This window comes from Suncus etruscus, chromosome 14 (genome assembly GCF_024139225.1).
Source record: "Suncus etruscus isolate mSunEtr1 chromosome 14, mSunEtr1.pri.cur, whole genome shotgun sequence".
NCBI classification, from domain to species: domain Eukaryota; kingdom Metazoa; phylum Chordata; class Mammalia; order Eulipotyphla; family Soricidae; genus Suncus; species Suncus etruscus.
This window is the reverse complement of record NC_064861.1, coordinates 67857775-67879005: the sequence shown is the minus strand read 5'-3', so window position 1 is coordinate 67879005 and position 21231 is coordinate 67857775. Positions and strand designations below refer to the sequence as shown.

Here is a 21231-nt window from a genome sequence, read left to right as displayed (position 1 = left end):
GGCATTCTCAGAATGGGAGGGAAGGGCACAGATGAGGGCACAGATTCCCCTTTCTACATAAACCACAACGGCCTAATGCCACACCTTACAGCATCTTTGGACAGAAATGGCTCAGCCCCACAATTTACTTAACTTTATCAAACTGCCAAGCCACATTTGTTCCTGCTCTAGAGCTCCTGAACGCCTCAAAATTATACAGGAGTGTCAGTCCAGTAGTAATACACTAAGAAAATCTGATGAGAAAGTTCCACAAGAATCTACTGAGTTCAGGGAATCGGAACAGTAACACAGAAGGCTCAACTAGCACTAACCACAGCCCAGTTAATCCTTTAACTACACCATGGAGAAAGAACAGATTGTTTCAAGGTGATCCTTGTTGATCTAAACTTTGTTTGCCTTTGTAACAAAATATAAAGTAAATAAATGTATTTGTGCCTGCAAGGCTAGGGTAGAGGGTGGGACTGGGGACACTGGTGAAGGGAAGGTCACCCTGGTGATGCTGGGACTGGTGTCTGAACATTTAATGCCTGAAAGGAATGTATTATGAATAATTTTGTAAATTATGGTGTTATAATAAAATTTTTTAAAAGAAATAAAGTTCTTGTCATCTCTATAAAAGAAACATTCCTACACATGTGAAAACCCACCTTGCAAAACAGACTCGGGAAGTGGTCTGGAGTCATAGGGGCATAGGACAACTCGGACAGCACATCCACAGCTCGAGGACCAATCAGATTGAGGGCTAAATGGAAAAGAACAAGACATGTCTGGCCTCTCCAGGAGAACAGCTGGGCCACAGGAAAAGCTTTACTCTAGTAACTGGGTAGTTAAGACAATGAAAACATCCCTTTACTGAGGCTATGAGTACAGACACACAGCATCCTGATGCTGGCAAATACACATCTCCCAAGGCCTACCTTAGGGTGAGAGCCTCACTAGTCACTCCTCTCATGGGTCCATACAAGACGACATCCCATAGCCTCCTTCAACTAGACTGGAATCAATGATCACGTCCTGGCCAGCGGGGTAGGAACCCACTCCCATGACACTACCTAGAGGAGAGCGCTGACGACCTGCCCACCACCCTGGGTACTATTATGCAGCTGACAGCAACTGCTGCAAGTCAGACCTCAACAGCCTTCATGTGGTCTAGGAAACAACTTGGATCCAGCATATTTCAGTCTGCCAATCAATCTAGTAGGAAGGAGTAACTCATATCTGTTTCTCTAATGAACTGAGAATGAGGGCCTCATTGGAGTGGGCACAAAAATCACAGCTGTAGGGGTGGAAGGAGGTTGAGAAAAAGATAATCATGACTTAAGTCACCCTGAAAAATGATTTTAAACCAACTAAGGGAATATTTAAGCAAATATTACAAATTAATAAATATGCTTTAGGGGCCGGAGCAATAGCACAGCGGTTGGGCGTTTGCCGTTTGCCGTGCACGGAGCTGATCCAGGAAGGACCTCGGTTCAATCCCTTTAATATTTAATATTAATAAAAATATTAAAAAGATTTTAATTCCTAAAATTAAAAACTAAATATGGTCTCCCAAGCCAGGAGCAATTTCTGAGCACATAGCCAGGAGTAACCCCTGAGCAACACTGGGTGTGGCCCAAAAACAATGGGAAGCTGGAGAGACAGTACAGCAGATGGGGTACATGCCTTACACACAGATGATCCAAGTTTGATTCTCAGCATCTCATATGGTCCCTCAAGCATACCAAGAATGATTTCTGAGTATTGCTGGATGTAGCTCAAAATCCAGAATGAAAAAAGAAAATCTTTTTTTTTTTTTTGAGAGGTACTTTTAGGCCATATATAGCAGTGCTCAGGTGCTAATTCCTAGCAAGCTGTTTGGATGACCATAGTGTGCTGGGAATTGAACCTGGGCCTTAACACAAAGCATGTATATCAACCCTTCAAATTGCCTTCCTTAATAGTTATTGTCTCCTTTAATATTTAATATTAATAAAAATATTAAAAATATTTTAATTCCTAAAATTAAAAACTAAATTCAATTATTTGAGCTCATAAATGGTAGACAAAGAAATTAAAGCACTACTTCATTCCATACTTTGCTTACATAAAATCATGGGGCAGCATTAGGGATCAGGTTTTCTATAACCAGGTTTTCTGTAACTTGCGAGTTTTTTTTTTTTTCTGTCTTGCTTTGTTTTGGGGCCACATCGAGTGGTACTCAGGGCTTACTCCTGGATCTGTGCCCAGGGATCAATCACACCTGGCAGTGCCTGGGAGCTCGGAATCAAGCCTTGTGCAAGTCAACTGCCTTAACCTTGTTCTATATCTCCAGTTGCCAAACTCCCAATTCTGACATTCATTTCTGAATATCAAATGCAAAAAGGAGGATGAAGAATTGACTCTGGCTCAATTGGCCGTTCTTGTTCAGCTCACCCTTCAGGCCACCCTTACCTGTATATTTCCATGTGACATCCTCCAGAAGCAGGTTACTATCATTTGGCATGTGTTTCTTAAGCCATGCCCAACAGTGGACCTGCTGGTCAGTTGGAGAAATCATGAAGAAACTGAAAAATGACATCCAAGAGTAATTAAAATCAGGCAGCCAGAAAAAGGTTAGGAAGCACCTTCTCAGCCCATTTTAAATCCTGGTTAATGTGAGAGGAACAAATATAGATGTATCATGGAGGAACAAAATAGAAGAATCTAGGGCTGGAGCTACAGCACAGCAGGGAGGGCGTTTGCCTGGCACGTTACAACCCAGGCATCCCATATGGTCACCTGAGCCTGACAAGAATAATTCCTAAGTGCAGAGCCAGGTGTGACACCCCCCCCCCCAAAAAAAAAAAAAGAAGCTTCTGGCTCCGTGTTAGTGCTAAGAAATCATACATACCTGTAAATGTGAAATAAAGCATCTATTCCTTGGTTAACTAGAAATTAGGGTAACATTTCTTCATACCCAAATTCTATATAATCTAACAAACATTACTTTTCCCCTATTTTTGGGGGGATGGTGGAGTCTGAACCACACCTGGCTTACTGCTCCAGAGGTTGTCCCTGCAGTACTCAGGAAACCATGTTTGTCAGGGATCTAATAAAGGTCTCTTGCACTGAGCTATCTTTCAGGCCCCAGATAATTTCTTTTTGTATTGGTCTACTAAGAGTTAAAATGGTTTTGTCTTCCACATTACTATCACTTAATGGAAAAGCAGGATGGGTGCTCTGCCCCAGCACCCAGTCTTTAGTGTACCAAGGAAGCAGAGTGCACAGCTGTCCCTCACCTTCGCTTGTTGAGCCGGGCTATGCTGCAGTCATTCTCATATCCTCCGCCCTCATTGAGCATGCCAGTATGGACTATGTGGCCCACAGGCACATCGATATCATTGGAGAAGAGGTACTGCAGAAACTCTAAGGCCTGATCCTCAGTTGACTGTCAGGTTAGGGAGCAAAGCAAAGAGAATGAACAGGAGAGCATTAGGCCAGGTAGAATGTCCTGATGAGCAATGCCATTTCTGAGGAATTTAAACTAACTCAAGCAACCATAATGCCTAAAGCCTGAGAAAAATGTTATGATATAGATGAAAAATGTTTCGTAGATATAGTTTCCTAATCTATTACATTGGTACCCATATACTCACTGTGATTTCAAATTTAGTGAAAGAGGACATGTCAATAACACACACAGCTTCCTTACAGCATTTGACTTCAGACTCCACAATGTCAAACCAGTCTGGTTTATAGAAAGTCTTGCTCTGCTCCAATGAGAGCAGATCTGTGGAACAGAAAAAAAAAAACAAACAAAAAAACCACCAGAATGAGGAGACAGAGGAATAGTACAGGAGGGAGGGCATTGCCTTGCCACCCAAAGCTGGCTAGTCAAATTCAGTCCCCAGCATCCCATCAGGAGTGATGATTGAGGGCAGAGGTAGGAGTAATTACTACTGACCACTCCCAGGTGTGGCAGGCGCCCCCCAAAAAGTATTAAAAATGGGGGTTTACATTGGAGAGTCTCCCTTTATAGTACAGTATAGCACAATATATCCACTACTTATTCTCCAAAGATCAGAGTGAGAGTATTGTGGATAAAGTGCTTGCCTTGCACATAACCAACCCTGGTTTAATCCCTGATATTACATATGGGCCCAGACCCACATTAGGAGTGATCCCTGGGCACAAAGCCAGGAGTAACTCCTGACCACTGCTAATAAGATCCCAAAACAAAGCAAAAACCATTATGAATTCTTCCAGGAAGATATTCTAGCCATATACACTTAGAAATGTTTTCTTGGCCAGAGCAATAGTACAACAGGTAGGGTGCTTCTCTTGCACACAGCCAACCCAGATTGAATTACCTGCAACCCAAATCTCCCTCCCCTCTCCCAAAGTCCTACCAGCTCTGAGCACAGAGCCAGGTATAACACTTGATAACTTCCAGATATAGCCCCCAAACAAAAGCGATTGTTTTCTTGAAAAGCAGAAGAAGAGGGGCCGGAGAGATAGCATGGAGGTAAGGCGTTTGCCTTTCATGCAGAAGATCGGTGATTGGAATCCCGGCAGCCCATATGGTCCCCCGAGCCTGCCAGGAGCGACTTCTGAGTGTAGAGCCAGGAGTAACTCCTGAGGGCTGCCCGGTATGATCCAAAAACCAAAAACCAAAAAAAAAAAAAGAAAAAAGAAAAAGCAGAAGGGACAGTACCAGGTAATAAAGCATTTGCCTTGCATGTGGCTGACCCTGGTTCAATCTCCACTACCACCAGGAATGAACCTTAGCAACATAATGGCGCTCGAACTGTGATTTGAATCCTGGACCCAAGAAAACAGCAATCATGGTGAGATTTCTGCTTTTCAGTTTCATTTTGGCTTTTTTCAGTTGCAGTGAGCCCAAAACCTTGGGCTACCACGTGAAGCCATTTTCAAATATGGCCGATACCCCTTATGGGGGCATAAGGGCAACTGAAACAAGGGAGGTGGAAGCTTGCATCACCTCCAGCCCAGGCCCAGGCCCAGAACTGAAACTTTGTTACAATAAACAAAAACCTCGGCCTCCTCAAAAACTGATTAAAAGTCTAAATTGGAAACGGAGGAGAAAAAAAGACTATTTAAAGTGGACTGATTTTCTGAGAACAACCTTTGGCTTGAATTTGGATTTCGACTTTGAAAACTTCGGACTGGACTTCTAGAACTCTGAACATCCAAAAGCCACCTGCAAAAAAGCTGTGGCCGAGAGAAACCTGCTTCCAAAAGTGCCATCCGGAGGGGAAAAAAGGCAGCTGCTATCAACCAAGAACTCGGCCCTGTAGCAGAAAGCTGCGAGCCTGGGATCCACCCTCCAGATCACAAAGGTGAAATGGCGCTAGCGAAACCGGCCTGCACAAAGTTTACAGAAGCCACGTGGTGAGATCAGCGTGTGACAAATTAATCATCTGGACTTATGATTTTAAGTATAGGGACTAAGCGGGTAGTTATATATTTTACTCATAGTTGGTGATGGAATAAGTTTTAGTTAGTTAGTGGTTTAAAAAAAAAAAAAAAGAGTAGCAGTTTTAGCCCATTTAAAAATCTGATTTCTAACCACCTGCATCTTTGTCTTAAGTCATTTTCTTTATAATTTAAATGTGTTTTGTTGTTTTTCAGTTAATATTTTCAATTGCAAAATGTTTTACTGTGTGTATTTTAATGTACTTAGCCTGTTTTTAAAATGTATGTTATGCATTTATGTTGTAGTACTTGTGTGTAGGAAAGGTTATAGGAACAGAAAGTTCCCCCAATATAGTTTAAAAGTATAGGAACATGAAAGTTCCGAAATAGTGCTTGGTAAAAAAGCATTAAGAGAATATTAAGTTACAGGTGTATAGTATATTTTGCACAAATGTTGTTTTTGAAAAGGGCTTGTATATTAATTTTCACTTTATTACGTTGTTGTATGAAAATATTAACCCACCTTTGGCTAAAGGTGGAGTCAAAATTACAAAAGGGTCTTTATATTTCAGAAAAGGGGGAAATGTAGTGTAGCTACCTGAGACCCACCCATTTCTGGGAGGGGTCTTGGAAACTGAATATTAGGTGTGACCTTACCTGCTAGACCCCGCCCTTTCCTGGGAGGGGTCTTGGAATAGGTAGATAAACCCTGGAGCCAGGGGATTAGACGGTCTCTCTGACCTGCTGCGCTCGCTGGCTTTAGGTTCTTTGCCTCTTTTGGTCTTTGACCAGGATGGAGGCCAAAGGAAGATGGCTGAATTATAAGATGCAGGGCTAAGAATGGCCGAATGCTTGAAAGGTTATGAAATAGGCCACACACCTGTGGTGGTTAGGGCATGAATAAAGATGATGCTTCCTGATGCCTGCCTGTGAGTGAGTGATTTCGCCTTTCACCTGGGCCTGGGACCTGCCGGCTGGATGGGGTTGCTGAGCCACGTGGCCTGGAATGGCAGAGAGAGAAATCCATCGCCATCCACCGCCATCCTGCCCCATCGATAATTATTTAATTCAACAAGGAGTAAGTCCTAAGCACCGCCATGGAGTGTTCAAAAATACACTCTTCCTGGGCTGGGAAGACAGTACATACAAGCCATGCACCTGACCCCAGAAGACCCATGTAGCCCTGGAGGCTCCAAGCACTAATCTTGGTCCTAGAGTTTGCCACTGCAATACCCAAAAAGCAAACACATCCTTAGCCTTAGCACTAAACCTCAGGCCTAGCTGGGTGGGGATGGCTCAAGTTTCTGGGCACTGATTAGAAGGAACGTGTTTCACTGACCCTCCCCACTCCCAACAAAATATAAGATAAATAAAAATGATTTTTTTTTAATTCACAGTACATAAGAAAAATAAAATAATGTGCCTCTTACCCTTGTCTGGTGGCACAAAGAACTTTGGCCTCTCAAATCCATGCTTTTCCATCCACCTGGCTCCTTGTGCATCCAGCCGGTCATAGAGAGGAGACGTGCGTAACTGCCTCCCAGTTTGGAAGTCCCAACGGGGAACCTTCAAGTCATATAGCAGAGCTAGAACACACACAACCATTTATGAAAGCCCAAGTCACAGGTGATAGGTCTCCAAATCCCACTAGACCCTAAGTGCTCCTAAACAAAAGGACATAAATCCTTGGCTAATGCAGCCCAATCTGCCAACCAAAGGCACCTATCAGCATGCTACAAATGAAAGAATAAAGCTGCAATAGCAGTGATAGTATCACCCAGCACTCCTGGGTACTATGGTTGTGAATCAAGTCTCTTCAGAGTTGTCATTCCAAATAAGTATATAGAAACAATAATCAAAGTTCAGACATAGTTCTAAACCATGCTAAGCTCTGAAATGTTTTTTATTCATGAATAGTAATTTCCTAATTTTCTAGCCTATCACGGATAATAATGAAAAACACTGAGAAGCTTGAATCTTTTTTTGGCGGGGGGGGGGGGGGGCCCACACTGGTGAAGCTCAGGGCTATGCGCTCAGAAATTGCCCCTGGCTTGGAGGACCATATGGAATGCCAGGGATCAAACTGCAGTCCGTCCTAAGTTAGCATGTATAAGGCAAATGCCCTACTGCCTGAGACACTGAGAAGCAGCTGAACTTTTGAGGATGACTTAACAAATTCTCTTGGGAAATAAACCATGATCTCAAAGACCAAGTGAAGAGCAGAGAGTTTTCCTTCTGACAATAGGGCTTTCCAAAGTGGAACAGAGCAGAACATAGAAGAAATGGCTACAGGAAGTTTCCTAGAAATTACCACGATGAGTCCTAACCTACCTCCCAGAAGGAAATAAGGTTCCATATATGCAAGAAAATGTGCTATGAATATGTGGGCACTGCAACTGTCAAACAGCATATGTCCAACTTGAAGCAGTTACTAAAGAACCTAAAGAGGTAGAGCTCTGTGCTGCCCAAAGGCCAGACTCTACTCAAGACCCCTGCCCGAGTGAAGAGAGAACAAATCTCCTTACGCATGACCTCCATGACCCGATGACGCAGAAATGTGCGGCTGCTCTGGAGGGCTCCAAAGCGCTTCAAGTCTAACTCCCAAACATTTTCGGAGGGATAACCGTACACCATCCATTCAGCGAGGTACCTATGTACAGCAAGGTAAGAGGATCAGATGTAAATACTACTAGAATTATATTGAAACAAAAGATGCCATTTTGTCAGACTTGCTGAGCAAGTTTCCTGGTTTTTTTTTTTTTTTTTGGGGGGGGGTATTTTGGTTTTTGGGCCACACCAGGTGATACTTAGGGGTTATTCCTGGCTCTGCACTCAGAAATCCCTCCTGGCAGGCTCAGGGGACCATATGGGATGGCAGGGATTGAACCCGGTTCCATCCTGGGTCACTGCATGAAAGGCAAATGCCCCTCTGCCATGCTATTGCTCTGGGCCTAGTTTCCTGTTTTTATGGAAAAACAAACAAACACAATCCACCTCACAAGACCACCATGAAGATTTTATTTCTCCCATACACCCATTTTGGGGACTCTCCAGGGGGTGCTCAAGGAATTTTAAGTGTTAACAGAAATTGAACAAGTCAGCTGCAGTTAAATGCCTTATCTGCTATACTGTCTTTGTCCCTGAGGATTTTAGCTTTAAAGATAAAATTACCAGGCCAGAGATAGCACTGCAGGTAGGGCATTTGTCTTGCATGTGGCCGACACAGGTTGGATCCCTGGCATCCCATAAGGTTCCTGGAGCCTGCCAGGAGTGATTTCTGAGTTCAGAACCAGCAGTAACCCCAAAATAAAAAAGATTACCTAACACAAGTCACACTATGCACACCATTTAGTTGTAACAACAGTATATAGTAAATTATTTTGTATCTACTAAGTAGGCATGCTTGGGAAAGGGTGGGACATTAAGGACAACGGTGGAGGGAATCTTATACTGATGGTCAGACTGGTGTTAGAACACTGAAGGTCAGAAAAAACTGTATTACGAGGGCCCGGAGAGATAGCACAGCGGTGTTTGCCTTGCAAGCAGCCAATCCAGGACCAAAGGTGGTTGGTTCAAATCCCGGTGTCCCATATGGTCCCCCGTGCCTGCCAGGAGCTATTTCTGAGCAGACAGCCAGGAGAAACCCCTGAGCAACGCCGGGTATGGCCCAAAAAACAAAAAAAAAAAAAAAAAAGAGTATTACGAACAACTTTTTAATCCAAGGTATTTAGTGATTAAAAAAATAAGATGAGGGGCCAGAGCGGTGAAGTAAGCAGTAAGGCGTGTCTGCCTTGCCCGCGCTAGCCTAGGACAGACCGAAGTTCGATCCCTTGCCGTCCCATATGATCCCCCAAGCCGGGAGCAATTTCTGATCACATAGCCAGGAGTAACCCCTGAGCATCACCGGGTGTCAACCAAAAACAAAACAAAAAAATAAATAAGATGGGGGCCAGAGTGATAGAACAGCAAAAGAATGTTTGCCTTGCATGCAGTCAACTTGGGTTTGGCCCCAGCACCCTGTATTGTAAGATGAAACACAGCTATTAACCCAAAAAAAGGCAGTCCCCCAACTTCCTCTTTCCTTAAATCTCTCCTTTGATATGTAAAAGCACTCTTTCTTTCCTTCCTTCCATCCTTCTCCCCCCCACCCCTTGATTCATTAATAATTCAGCACTACCTGATGCTTCAGACCTGTCTGCCTAGGATTGCAGATATGGTGCCGTGGTTGGGGTGATCTCACAAACAATGGAGATTTTATTTTACACCATATGGTCCCCTGAACTGCCAGGTGTGATTTCAGAGCACAGAGCCAGGAAAAACTCTAGTGTTGCTGGTGTGGCCCAAAACCCAAATGGAAGAGGGAGGAAGGGAAGGAAAGGGGGGAAGAGGAAGATGAAGGTGGTGAGGGGGGTGGGACAGGAGTAGAAGTACAATGGATAGGTCTTTGCATTAAAAACAGTTCACCTGGGTTCAATCAACACAAGTTTTATCTCGGGCATATCATGAACCTGCCAGAAGCAATTTCTGAGTGCAGACCCAGAAATAAGTCCTAAGTATTGCCAGGTATGCCCCCAAATCAGAACAACACCAACAGAGATGGACTAGACAATAACACATCAGGCATCTATTCCCAAAGCACAAATACATTAATTCAAAAGGATATATGTACACCTCTGTTCATCACTGGACTTAGTATAATAGCTAATATATGGAAACAAGCCAAATGCCCAATTATGGATGAATGAATTAAAGTTGTGCTATGGGGCTGGAGTGATAGCACAGCTGTAGAGTGTTTATCTTGCACACAGTTGAACAGGATGTATCCAGGTTCGATCCCAGCATCCCATATGGTCCCCTGAGCCTGCCAGGGTCAATTTCTAAGTACAGAGCTAAGAGTAACCCCTGAGCGCTGATGGTGTGGCCCAAAAAACAAAAATAAAAAAAAAAAATGTTGTGGTATATCCACACAGTGAAATATTATATACCTCTAAGAACAAAAGCAACATCAATGGAAATGGAGGATCATGCTGAGTGAAGCTGATCAGAAGGAAAGAGATGGACACAAAAGGGTCTCTCTCATATATAGGAGTTAAAGATGCACAGCAAGGTAGCAACGAAGGTCTAAAGGCAATATAGTGGGAGAACTGATCCACAAAATTGAGATTTTGGGGTTCCTGGGAAAGGGAGAGAGTACACTGGTAAGAAGTATCATTTTAGAATTATATAATAGCCCTGGAAAGCATCGAATCTCAAATATTTCTTTTAAAGATAGGCTGGATGAAGGCCAAAGAGAAAGTGAGTAGGGCTCTTGCCTCATACTCGGCCAACCCAAATTGAGTTCCCAGCAGCCCATATAGTCCTCCAAGCCCTTAAACAAAAACAAAAACAAAACAAATGGACTGGAGTGACCAGAGAGATAGCACAGTGGCAGGATGTTTGCCTTGCACAAAGAAGACCAGGGACAGACCGGGATTCAATCCTTGGCATCCCATATGGTCCCTCAAGCCTACCAGGAACAATTTCTTTTTTTTTTGTTTGTTTGTTTTTGGGCCACACCCGGTAACGCTCAGGGGTTACTCCTGGCTATGTGCTCAGAAGTTGCTCCTGGCTTGGGGGACCATATGGGACACCGGGGGATCGAACCTCGGTCCGTCCAAGGCTAGCGCAGGCAAGGCAGGCACCTTACCTTTAGCGCCACCACCTGGCCCCAGGAACAATTTCTGAGCGCAGAGCCAGGAGAAACCTCTGAGAGCTGCTGTGTATGGCCAAAAAATAAACCAAAAAAAAAAAAAAAAAAAAAGAAAAAGAACTGGAAAAATACTACAGCAGTAAAGGAGTACAACCCAGGTTCAGATCCCAGACATTTCAAATGGTGCCCTGAGCCCTACTACGAATGATCCCTGAATAGTCAGAAGGATGCCCTAAGCACAGTTGGATGTGGCCCCAAAACTAAAACAATATAATCAAAAAAAGAATATCCCACAAGCTTTGTGGTTCACTTCAAAACTTCAAAACATTTTGCTCAGCATTTCTAGAATGGCAGAGCCTCTCACAGTGCTTACTTTGAATGAAATTACATGTTTCATCTTATTAGCTATGATATCAACAAGAAATGACTATAGCTGAAGAAGCCCAGCAAGCAAGTAAGACTTACTTTCCAGCTCCTCCAGCAAACGAGAGGCCAGCAGAGTTCATCCCAGCCAGGACATAGTAGCCCTGCACTGAAGGAGACTCGCCCATGATGCACCTCATGTCTGGGGTGAAAGTCTCAGGACAGTTCACCAGTTTCATGATCTCCAGAGTTTCCAGTTCTGGCATACGACGTAGGAGGGAACTCAGAAGGGGCTCTGAACAATGAAACAAAATCAAAACAGAGACAGCTTACAGGAGAAAATTTGAACTCCTTATGCTTTCTTTTCTATCAGCAGGGATTGGGGCCACATCCAGCAGTGTTCTTGAGCCTGCTACTGGCAGTTCTGGTAGGGCCACTTTGAGGAAGCATATGATACCCAGGATCAAAGCCAGGCCTTCTGGCCTTCTGCATACAGACCAGGCACTCAGACATTTGAGTCCTTTCTAATTCAAAATATGAAATCTAAAAGTTAACTTCAGAGCTGGGTTGACTTCCCAAAAGGTTGAGACACATACTTAACATGCAGGAAGTCCCAATTCGATCCATACCATAGGATGGTCCCCGAGTACCACCTGGTATGACCCAAAAATCCAAAGGGGGGGCCAGCGAGGTGGCGCTAGAGGTAAGGTGTTTGTTTGCCTTGCAAGTGCTAGCCAAGGAAGGACCTCGGTTCAATCCCCCGGCGTCCCATATGGTCCCCCCAAGCAGGGGCAATTTCTGAGCGCTTAGCCAGGAGTAACCCCTGAGCATCAAACGGGTGTGTCTGAAAAAAAAAATCCAAAGGGAAAAAAAAAATAGTTAATGGAATAGTGATAGATGGTAGCTGGGATTATGACCAGCAAAATGCACATATATTACATCTCAATTAAGAAAAATACAAATTAGGGCCGGAGAGATAGCATGGAGGTAAAGGCGTTTGCCTTTCATGCAGAAGGTCATCGGTTCAAATCCCGGCATCCCATATGGTCCCCCGTGCCTGCCAGGAGCAATTTCTGAGCATGAAGCCAGGAGTAACCCCTGAGCACTGCCGGGTGTGACCCAAAAACCACAAAAAAAAAAAAGAAAAAGAAAAATACAAATTATTGGGGCCAGAGAGATAGCCTGGAGGTAAGGCGTTTGCCTTGCATGCAGAATGTCAGTGGTTCGAATCCTGGCATCCCATATGGTCCCCCGAGCCTGCCAGGAGCAATTTCTGAGCATAGAGCTAGGAGTAACCCCTGAGTACTGCCGGGTGTGACCCAAAAAACAAAATATATATATTTATATGTATATTATTATTAAACAAATACAAAGGCACTACTGTGATCATCTCGCTCACACACCAAAGTGATCCCAGTCTTCCTGCAGATTCTGAATCTCCAGCTGGTTCTTTCCCTCGGTAAAAATTGGTTTTGGATTCTTCTCAAAGCCTCCAGACAAGATGCCACCCTGCCAGTTCCGAATATAAATTCTCCCATCAGCATCCACAACGGCTGAAAACAAGAATTAACAAGGGTATAGGGAGGGAGGAGAAGAGAAAAACAGTGTCAGCTTTATGAATGGACGGGGAAGAAAATCTAAACTAAACCAGCCTTTCTTGACTGTATTAATGGAAAGCATCCAATTGAAGACAGCTTAAACAGCTTTAAATAAACCTAGAGGTCAATGAAGTAGATCCCACACTCAGATTTACAGTGGAGATTACTTCCTGATTAGACCTTATCCAATCAGTTACTGAGAAATTTTCAACTAGTCCTCAAAAACAAACTGCAAAACCACCACCATACCACATGAAACTCTGTCAAGGAGGGAATTAGAGAATTCATTGCTAGGGAGTAAAATATTCACAGTATTACCCAAATCCTCTCCTATGGCGCTTGAATCACTAACAAACTAAGTTTATAACTTACCGAAGACATTTCTACAATGTATAAACTTTCAAAAAAAACTTAGGGTTACATTGCAAATAGTCTCAATGTAGACTTTTTGGGGGACTACAGTTAGCTTGCAAAGCAAACAAACAAAAAGCCCAAGAACTGCTTGAAAAGCTCAAAATGCCCATTCTGGCAATCTTTCATACAGGGCTATTAGGAAAAAGTTAGAACTGGGTGCACCTCCCCTGTAACATGCTCCAGAAAAGACTCAGGCAATCTGTCCTTGGCAGAAAGCTTTCCTTTTCAGAGGACAGAGTAGTGGCAAGGAAACAAGATTAAAAATAAAGTGTAAGTCCTCACTTGGTGTGTTGCTCTGCAGAGGGGTCTCCCAGGGGCGAGTCAGAAGGTAGAAGTGTTCGCAGGCATGTAACGGGATACTAACCGGCTCCTCGTTGGACAGACCCAGCTCGTATGCCCACTACAAATGGACAGATTTATTTGTGGGTGGGAAAAGGAAAAGAAAGACAAATGAGCAACCTCAGCAACTTGAAACGAGCTTAATTTCAAGTGGCTATGTGTGCTCTTGCGACAGTGTCAAGTTTCTGGGAAGCCAGGTTCCAGCCTGCTTTAATTCAATTATTTGATGGGGAGCAACACTGTACTTTTTCAACCAAAAATCTTATTATTGGATCACAGAGATTTGCCAACTAGTAAAAGGACCTCATGGGAAACAAATGAGTCCCTTCTAACTAAGTGCCTGGCCTTGCTAAAAACCCTAAAGATTAAGTCATAAAGAAACTCTATGTGGTAAAAATATTTCTAGGTTATCTGAGGACTACAAAGGAAGGCAAGGGATCAATCTGCCTTAGAAATAGAAGTAATTTAGTGTCTGGAAACAAAATCTATGCTCCTGACACAATAGAACAACCTCATGTTCTATTTGCTAGGTTGTAGAATGAAATAAAACACAAAAGAACCTAGTGCCATGAGGCCAGTCAATACACAACTGCCTTCTTCCTGAAAAGGACAGCAATGACTACCCATGGTGGATGAAGGAAAAGGCTGTAGGAGTTTCTCTGAAAGGAAAAGGTCCAGGTTTCTGATTTGTAGTAAAAGAATTCTTTTTCCAGTCCAAACAAGAAAGTGTGGGCTCTGATATTTATTTATTCTGTTATGGTATTATTCATCTGTTTCAATACCCCCCAAATCTTGGAGATACAAATTAGATAAAGATTAGTGACCCAGGGGCCAGAGTCATGGCGCAAGCGGTAAGGCATCTGCCTTCCCCGAGCTAGCCTAGGACGGACTGTGGTTCAATCCCCCAGCATCCCAAGCCAATCCCCCAGCATCCCCCAAGCCAGGAGCAATTTCTGAGCTCACAGCCAGGAGTAGCCCTTGAGCATTACCGGTATGGTCCAAAAACAACAACAACAAAAAAAAAAAATTAGTGACCCAATTTACAACTAACCTACCTGACCAGCACAGTTGACAAAATATTGGCATTCAATCTGTCCTTTGTCTGTTTCCACACCAGTAACTTGACCTTTTTTGACCAATACATGAAGGACACTTGTCCGGTCAAAGATCTGAACCCCTGTTCCAAGATAAAGAAATAACTGGTGAGGAATGGATGACAGCACAGCAGTTACTGCAATTGCCTCACATGCAGTCGAATCAGGTTTGGTCCCCAGCACACACATTGTTCCCTGAGCCTCACCAGGAGTGAGCAGAGCGAGAAGTAAGCCCTGAGCATGAGCATTAAGAGTGTGGCCCAACTAAAGGGAAAAAAGTGAATCTACCATCTGATAACCCAGAATTAAGTCATCTGCACCAGATTCTCAACTCAAAACACTGGAAAGACCAAGTTAAGGCTGTAATTGAGGAGCTGGAGAGATAGCATGGAGGTAAGGCATTTGCCTTGCATGCAGAAGGATAGTGGTTCGAATTCTGGCATCCCATATGGTCCCCGAGCCTGCCAAGAGCGACTTCTGAGCGTAGAGCCAGGAGTAACCCCTAAGTGCTGCCGGGTGTGACCCAAAAACAAAAACAAAATAAAAAAAAATCTGTAATTGAAAAAAAAAATACTCCTGGTGCCGGAGCAGTGGCACAGCGTTAGAGCATTTGCCTTGCATGCACTAACCTAGGACAGACCACGATTCGATCCCCAGGCATCCCATATGGTCCCCCAAGCCAGGAGCGATTTCTGAGAGCATAGCCAGGAGTAAAGCCCTGAGTGTCACCAGGTGTGACACAAAAACCAAAAAATATAAACTCCTAAAAACCACAGCCTGAGACTATGTAAATGAACCTTTCCCAAACAAGAAATGGGAAGTAGGGGCTGGAGAGATAGCACAGCAGTAAGGCGTTTGCCTTAGATGCAGAAGGATGGTGGTTCGAATCCTGGTATACCATATGGTCCCCCGAGCCTGCCAGGAGTGATTTCTGAGCATAGAGCCAGTAGTAGCCCCTGAGCGCTGCTGGTTGTGACCCAAAAACCAAAAACCAAAAAAAAAAAAAAAAAAAAACCGAAATGGGAAGTCAATTTTAAAACCAACTGCTATAGAGCTAGAGCTAGGAGACAGAATAGGTGACTGACACTCATTTTAGATTATGTATTTGAGGCCACAGCCATGGTGCAAGTCTGAAGTACCACAGATAGTTTCCTGAGCACAGAGCCAGGAACAACTCCTAAGCACTGCAGAGTATAGGCAAAATCCCAAAAAAGTAATGATATACACAATTCTAGAAAAAAAGAGGCAGAAACAAAACCACACAAATAGCTATCTTCCTTTACATTATGAAGTAGTACTTCCAAGAAGTAATAGCCTAGACAGGGGCCAGAGAGATAACACAGCAGTAGCGCATTTGCCTTGCAAGCAGCAGATCCAGGACAGACGGTTTGAATCCTAACAGCCCATATGTCCCCATGCCTGCCAGGAGCAATTTCTGAGCACAGAGTCAGAAGTAATCTCTGAGTGCCTCCAGGTGTGACCCAAAATCAAACAAAGGAACAAAAAAAGTCTAGACACTACCACCAAGACACCATCTAAGCCATTAACTCCCTGAGGTGTGTTCTAACACTGGAGCTCTCAAGTCCTTCAAGAAAAAAAATGCCCTGAAATCTGAAGTGTATTTATCAGAATTCAAAAAAATTCCCTGGGACATTTTTTTTTTGTGGGGGGAGAGGGGGTGTCACACCCAGCAGCACTCAGGGGTTACTCCCAGCTCTGTACTCAGAAATTGTTCCTGGCAGGCACGGGATATGGGATTCGAACCACCATCTGTCCTGAATCGGCTGCATGCAAGGCAAATGCCCTACCGCTATGCCCCTCCCTGGTACTTTAATAAGAAAAAATATTATGGAACTAATATTTAACAGATACCACATTAAGACAAAAATAATACAAGATTGTGTTCCAAAAGAGAAAAGGAGTTGTCATTCCCTAGCGTGGGTGTAATACTTTCTTAGCGAATCTCTTCCTAATCCAAAAACCTGCTTACCATTTTGGGAGGCAGCACTGGCCAGGGCAAGAGCCACATCGGCGGAGGATACCACTGCATCCTCAGGAACATGCATAGCCCCCACCAGGTCGTGCACATTGAGGAGAGGGTGAAGTTCAGCCACTTTCTTGGGGGAGATGATCTCAGAAGGGATGCCTATAACACTGCCACAGAACACAAGGGGACAATGACATTCGCTGGCCCTGCAGGAGAAGTCAGTCTCACAGTAAAGCTAGGACAGGCTTCCAGTCTCATACGTACTTCAGCCTTGAATTGATGCGCTTCAGGGAAATCAGTCGATCTTGAGTTTGAGCCAGAAAGATGGAACCTGTCTTTACATAACCTGGAAGAAATATCAAGAACTAAGACAAAGGTAAAACCACAAGACCTCTAAATTAAAGGATTGACTGTGATGAACATTGAGTGTGATGAATCCTAGAACAGCCGTCACTTAATATCCTTGGCTCAGTAAATGAGTTTCCCTTAACCTTCTAGTGAAAACTTTCAAGTGCACCACATGTAGTACCCTAAGCGGTCATTCCTCAGCCAAACATTCTCAGCTGAGTTTTGTAAGGATCAATGTAATCCAGAGTCTGTATTCAAATTCCCTTCACTTCTTTTTTTTTTTTTTCGGGGGGGGGGGGCCCCACACCCGGCAGTGCTCAGGGGTCACTCCTGGCTGTCTGCTCAGAAATAGCTCCTGGCAGGCACGGGGGACCATATGGGACACTGGGATTCAAACCAACCACCTTTGGTCCTGGATCAGGTGCTGTGCTATCTCTCCGGGCCCTCCCTTCACTTCTTAATGATATCTTATAGAGAAGCTATTTTTGCCCTCAGCCTAGGATCCAATTCAGGATCACGTACAGCACTTTGTTTTCATGTATATCTCTTTAATCTTTTCAATTTAGAGCAATTAACTTTTTTTTCTGGCTACACCCAGCAGTGCTCAGGAGTTACCCTTGGCTCTGCACTCAGAAATCACTCCTGGCAAGTACAGGGGACTATATGGGATGTCGGGGATTCAACTCGGGTGGGCTGCATGCAAGGCAAACACCATGCCCACTGTGCTATTACTCCAGCCCCTACAGCAATTAATTTTTAACACTTTCTCTTGACTTTGACATATTTAATACAGAACATCTCCCAAATCAGATGTATCTAATGGTTCCTCACAATTTGATGTAGTTTATGCATTCTTGTGAGAAAGACCCCGAAATGATGCTACCTCCCTTACATAAAGACTAAAAATCCAATTTCTGGTGACACTGATCACATGGTTAGTCAGTGCTTGCCAGGGAACTGTATAGTCACTTTTTTCCCCTTTCTAATAACATCTTGTGGGACAAAAACTATTCTTTCCTCCATAGATTTTCACACCTTTACCAAACAGTACCCACTTATGGTAAAAAGAAATTCCTCTGTCCTCCATTCCCAGCAGAGCCAGGAGTAAACCCTGAAAATCATCAGATGTGCTCCGAAGACTCCTTCTCAAATAAAACAAGTAACTGTATGTGTATATATATGAGGGGTGGAAAGAGGGAAGAAAGGAATGAGAGAGAGAATATATTTGGGCTATCCTATTCCATTAGATTTCACAACAAATTTTTTGGGGGGGAGCTGGGGACTTTTAGACCATACCTGAGCGATGCTCAGGGCTCATTTCTGGCTTAGGGCTCATTCCTGGCAGTGCTCAGGGGTTAAATTTTCAGAGCACAACCAGCAGTACTGAAGGTCAAACACAGGCCTCCTGCAACCAAAATTGGTGATCCAGTCTTTGAGTTATCTCCTGGCTTCCATTGGTGATTTTTCATTTTTGAGGGGAGGGGAGTTCCACACCTGATAGTGCTCAGAGCTTATTCCTGGTTCTGCACTTAGGGATCACTACTAGAGGTTCAGGGAATCATGAGATGCCAGAGACCAATTCAAGTCACTGTGTTTAAGAAAACACCCTAATCACTATACTATCACACCTGCCCTTGAACTATTTTATTCAATGAGATATAATCCACTGCTTCCATTAATTCTATTCAAATGATCTTAAATTTGGGGCCAGAGTGATAGCACAGCAATAAGGTGTTTGCCTTGCATGCAGCTGACCCAGGACAAACCCATGTTCGATCCCCAGCATTCCATATAGTCCCCCGATCCTGCCAGGAGTGATTTCTGAATGCAGGGCCAGGAGTAACTCCTGAGCACTGCCAGTGTGGCCCAAAAACAAAATCAAATGACCCTAAATTTAGCAAGAAGTTCCTCCTCTCTGGTGTTTGTGCGCATTTGCTTTTGTTTTTCTTATTGGATTTTGGATTTTGGGACCAAACCACTCAGTAGTGTACAAAGGCTACTCTTGGCTCTGCCAAAAAAAGACTGGTATTCAGAGGAAGGATCATAGGTAGTGCCTGGGATCAAACCGGGGTTAGCCACATACAAGCTAAGTGCCTATTTATCCATTCTCCAATTCCTTGTGCAAGGCAAACACGCTACAGCTGTGTGATGGCTCCGGCCCCAAGGTTTCTAAGTGTACCCTACCTTTCCAGCCCCTGACAGGAAATCATTTTTTCAAGAAGTTCTGAATCAGGACTAGAGAGACAATGATAAGGATAAGGCCCATGTCTTATGCACACCAGTCCTGGGTTAAATTCCGCATCCCAAATAGTTCCCTGACCACTGCCAGGAGTAATTCCTGAGTGCAGAGCCAGGAGTGACTCCTGAGCACTGCCAAATTAAAAAAGAAAAGGGAGGGGGCAGTGGCTCAAGCTCCGATTCATCCTTTCAGTGAGAAAATTTCTGGAAACCATGATCTAATGGACAGGTTCACTTCCCCAGCACGTGATCCATCCCCCATCCATCACAGTAGCCTCTGAAAAACACTGGGGATGGCCTTAAAAATACCACTGGTGGGGTCTTAAACCAAAACTAAACAAAAACAGTTTAGTGAAAGACAATGATAATAGTAATATGCCTGTCTTGTATGTGGCTAACCGCAGTTCAATCTCCAGCACGCCATATTGTAACATAAGCACTCTAGGAAAGATCCCTGAGACCAAGTGGCTAGGAGTGGCTGCTGAGCACTACCAGATTTGGATCCCTCACCTCCCAAAGGAAGAACTCCCCAGCAGGAAATCCCTTGCTATCTTTCACTTCATCATGGGTAAACTACCATGGGAGAAGAGATGGTAGGTGTGCCCCTGACAGGCAACCTTTAGATACTTTTACCTGACTTCCTGCTCTATACAGTTCAAAGAGGCAGTGGCCTAGATTAGGCTAACTTTTTTACTCCTCTAGACTCCAACATGCTTAAAGATGCAGGACTCAACAGACAACTAATAACTGAGCCAATAGTTCAGGAGTCAGTAGTTGCATCTCTAGGCCTTATGTAGACCCTCTTCTGACTCAAACCTTGCCCAAGGTAATAAAAAGCCTGACTAATGGTCGAGCTGGTATAAAATCAAGTATTAATTATCAAATCAACAAATTTCATGGAGGACCAAATATACTGAGTGTCTGGGAAGAAGGAGACCAGCAAACACAGATTACCTATTTACCTGTTTGGATCCCTGTTTCTTGCTCTAACTGCTGGTAGAGTCTGTTTGAATAGTCTGCCATCTTCTGTTCAATGCTCGTGTGCCTTGCAGTACTTAGGATGCCAGCACAGAACCTCGTAGAGCCAGCAGCCAACCTGCAGGATGAATGCAAAATGCAATTAGGTAGACTGTTTCTACAAAAGCAAAAATTCAAGGTTCCTTATCAGATCACTACCTATAATAACAAAAAATGGGTCTGGAGAAATAGCACAGCAGTAGGGCATTTGCCTTGCACACAGCCAAGCCAGGATGGACGTTGGTTTGAATCCTGGCATTCCATATGGTCCCCAGGCCTGCCAGGAGTGATTTCTGAGGGCAGAGCCAGGAGTAACTCCTGAGCTTTTTGGGTATGACTTCCCCCCAAAAAAATGAGGAGTAACTTCACTATGTTTTGTATTCCCTTGCTTATACTCAGTATACATTCTATTTTGGGGGAGCTTGGTTTTCTGTTTTTGGAAATGCTCAGCTTTGGCAATGCTCAGGGCTTACTTCTAATTCAGTAATGTACTCAGAAATTATTCCTGGAGGTGCTCTAGGAACCATACAGGATGCCAGGAATTGAACCTGGGTTATTAGCTCATGCCAGAAAGTATATATTATATTAATAACGCTCTTAATCTGAAGAATTCTAAGATGTATGGATGATTTCTTTTGTACCCTGATAGCTTGAGAAGCAAGGTCAAATGTTCCATACTTCCCAAAATGACTTAAAGACATCTTGAACTTCTGAACAGGCCAGCAAGCAAGAAATAACTTTTACTAC

The 21231-nt window shown here is 43.8% G+C and overlaps 1 protein-coding gene across 1 annotated transcript in view; it reads right to left on the bottom strand.

Moving 5' to 3' along the window:
* Positions 1–21231, bottom strand: part of PDPR (pyruvate dehydrogenase phosphatase regulatory subunit) — a 42770-nt gene that overhangs the window by 9800 nt on the left and 11739 nt on the right. Inside the window, exons 3-15 of the mRNA XM_049786346.1 lie at positions 20430–20563; positions 17146–17227; positions 16885–17048; positions 14856–14977; positions 13744–13861; positions 12853–13002; positions 11552–11744; positions 7923–8047; positions 6828–6983; positions 3618–3751; positions 3261–3409; positions 2434–2546; positions 648–742 (exon numbers count right to left, since the gene is read on the bottom strand). Of these exons, the coding sequence (XP_049642303.1) occupies positions 648–742; positions 2434–2546; positions 3261–3409; positions 3618–3751; positions 6828–6983; positions 7923–8047; positions 11552–11744; positions 12853–13002; positions 13744–13861; positions 14856–14977; positions 16885–17048; positions 17146–17227; positions 20430–20563 (1735 nt within the window). The remainder of the gene's footprint in view (positions 1–647; positions 743–2433; positions 2547–3260; positions 3410–3617; positions 3752–6827; positions 6984–7922; positions 8048–11551; positions 11745–12852; positions 13003–13743; positions 13862–14855; positions 14978–16884; positions 17049–17145; positions 17228–20429; positions 20564–21231) is intronic.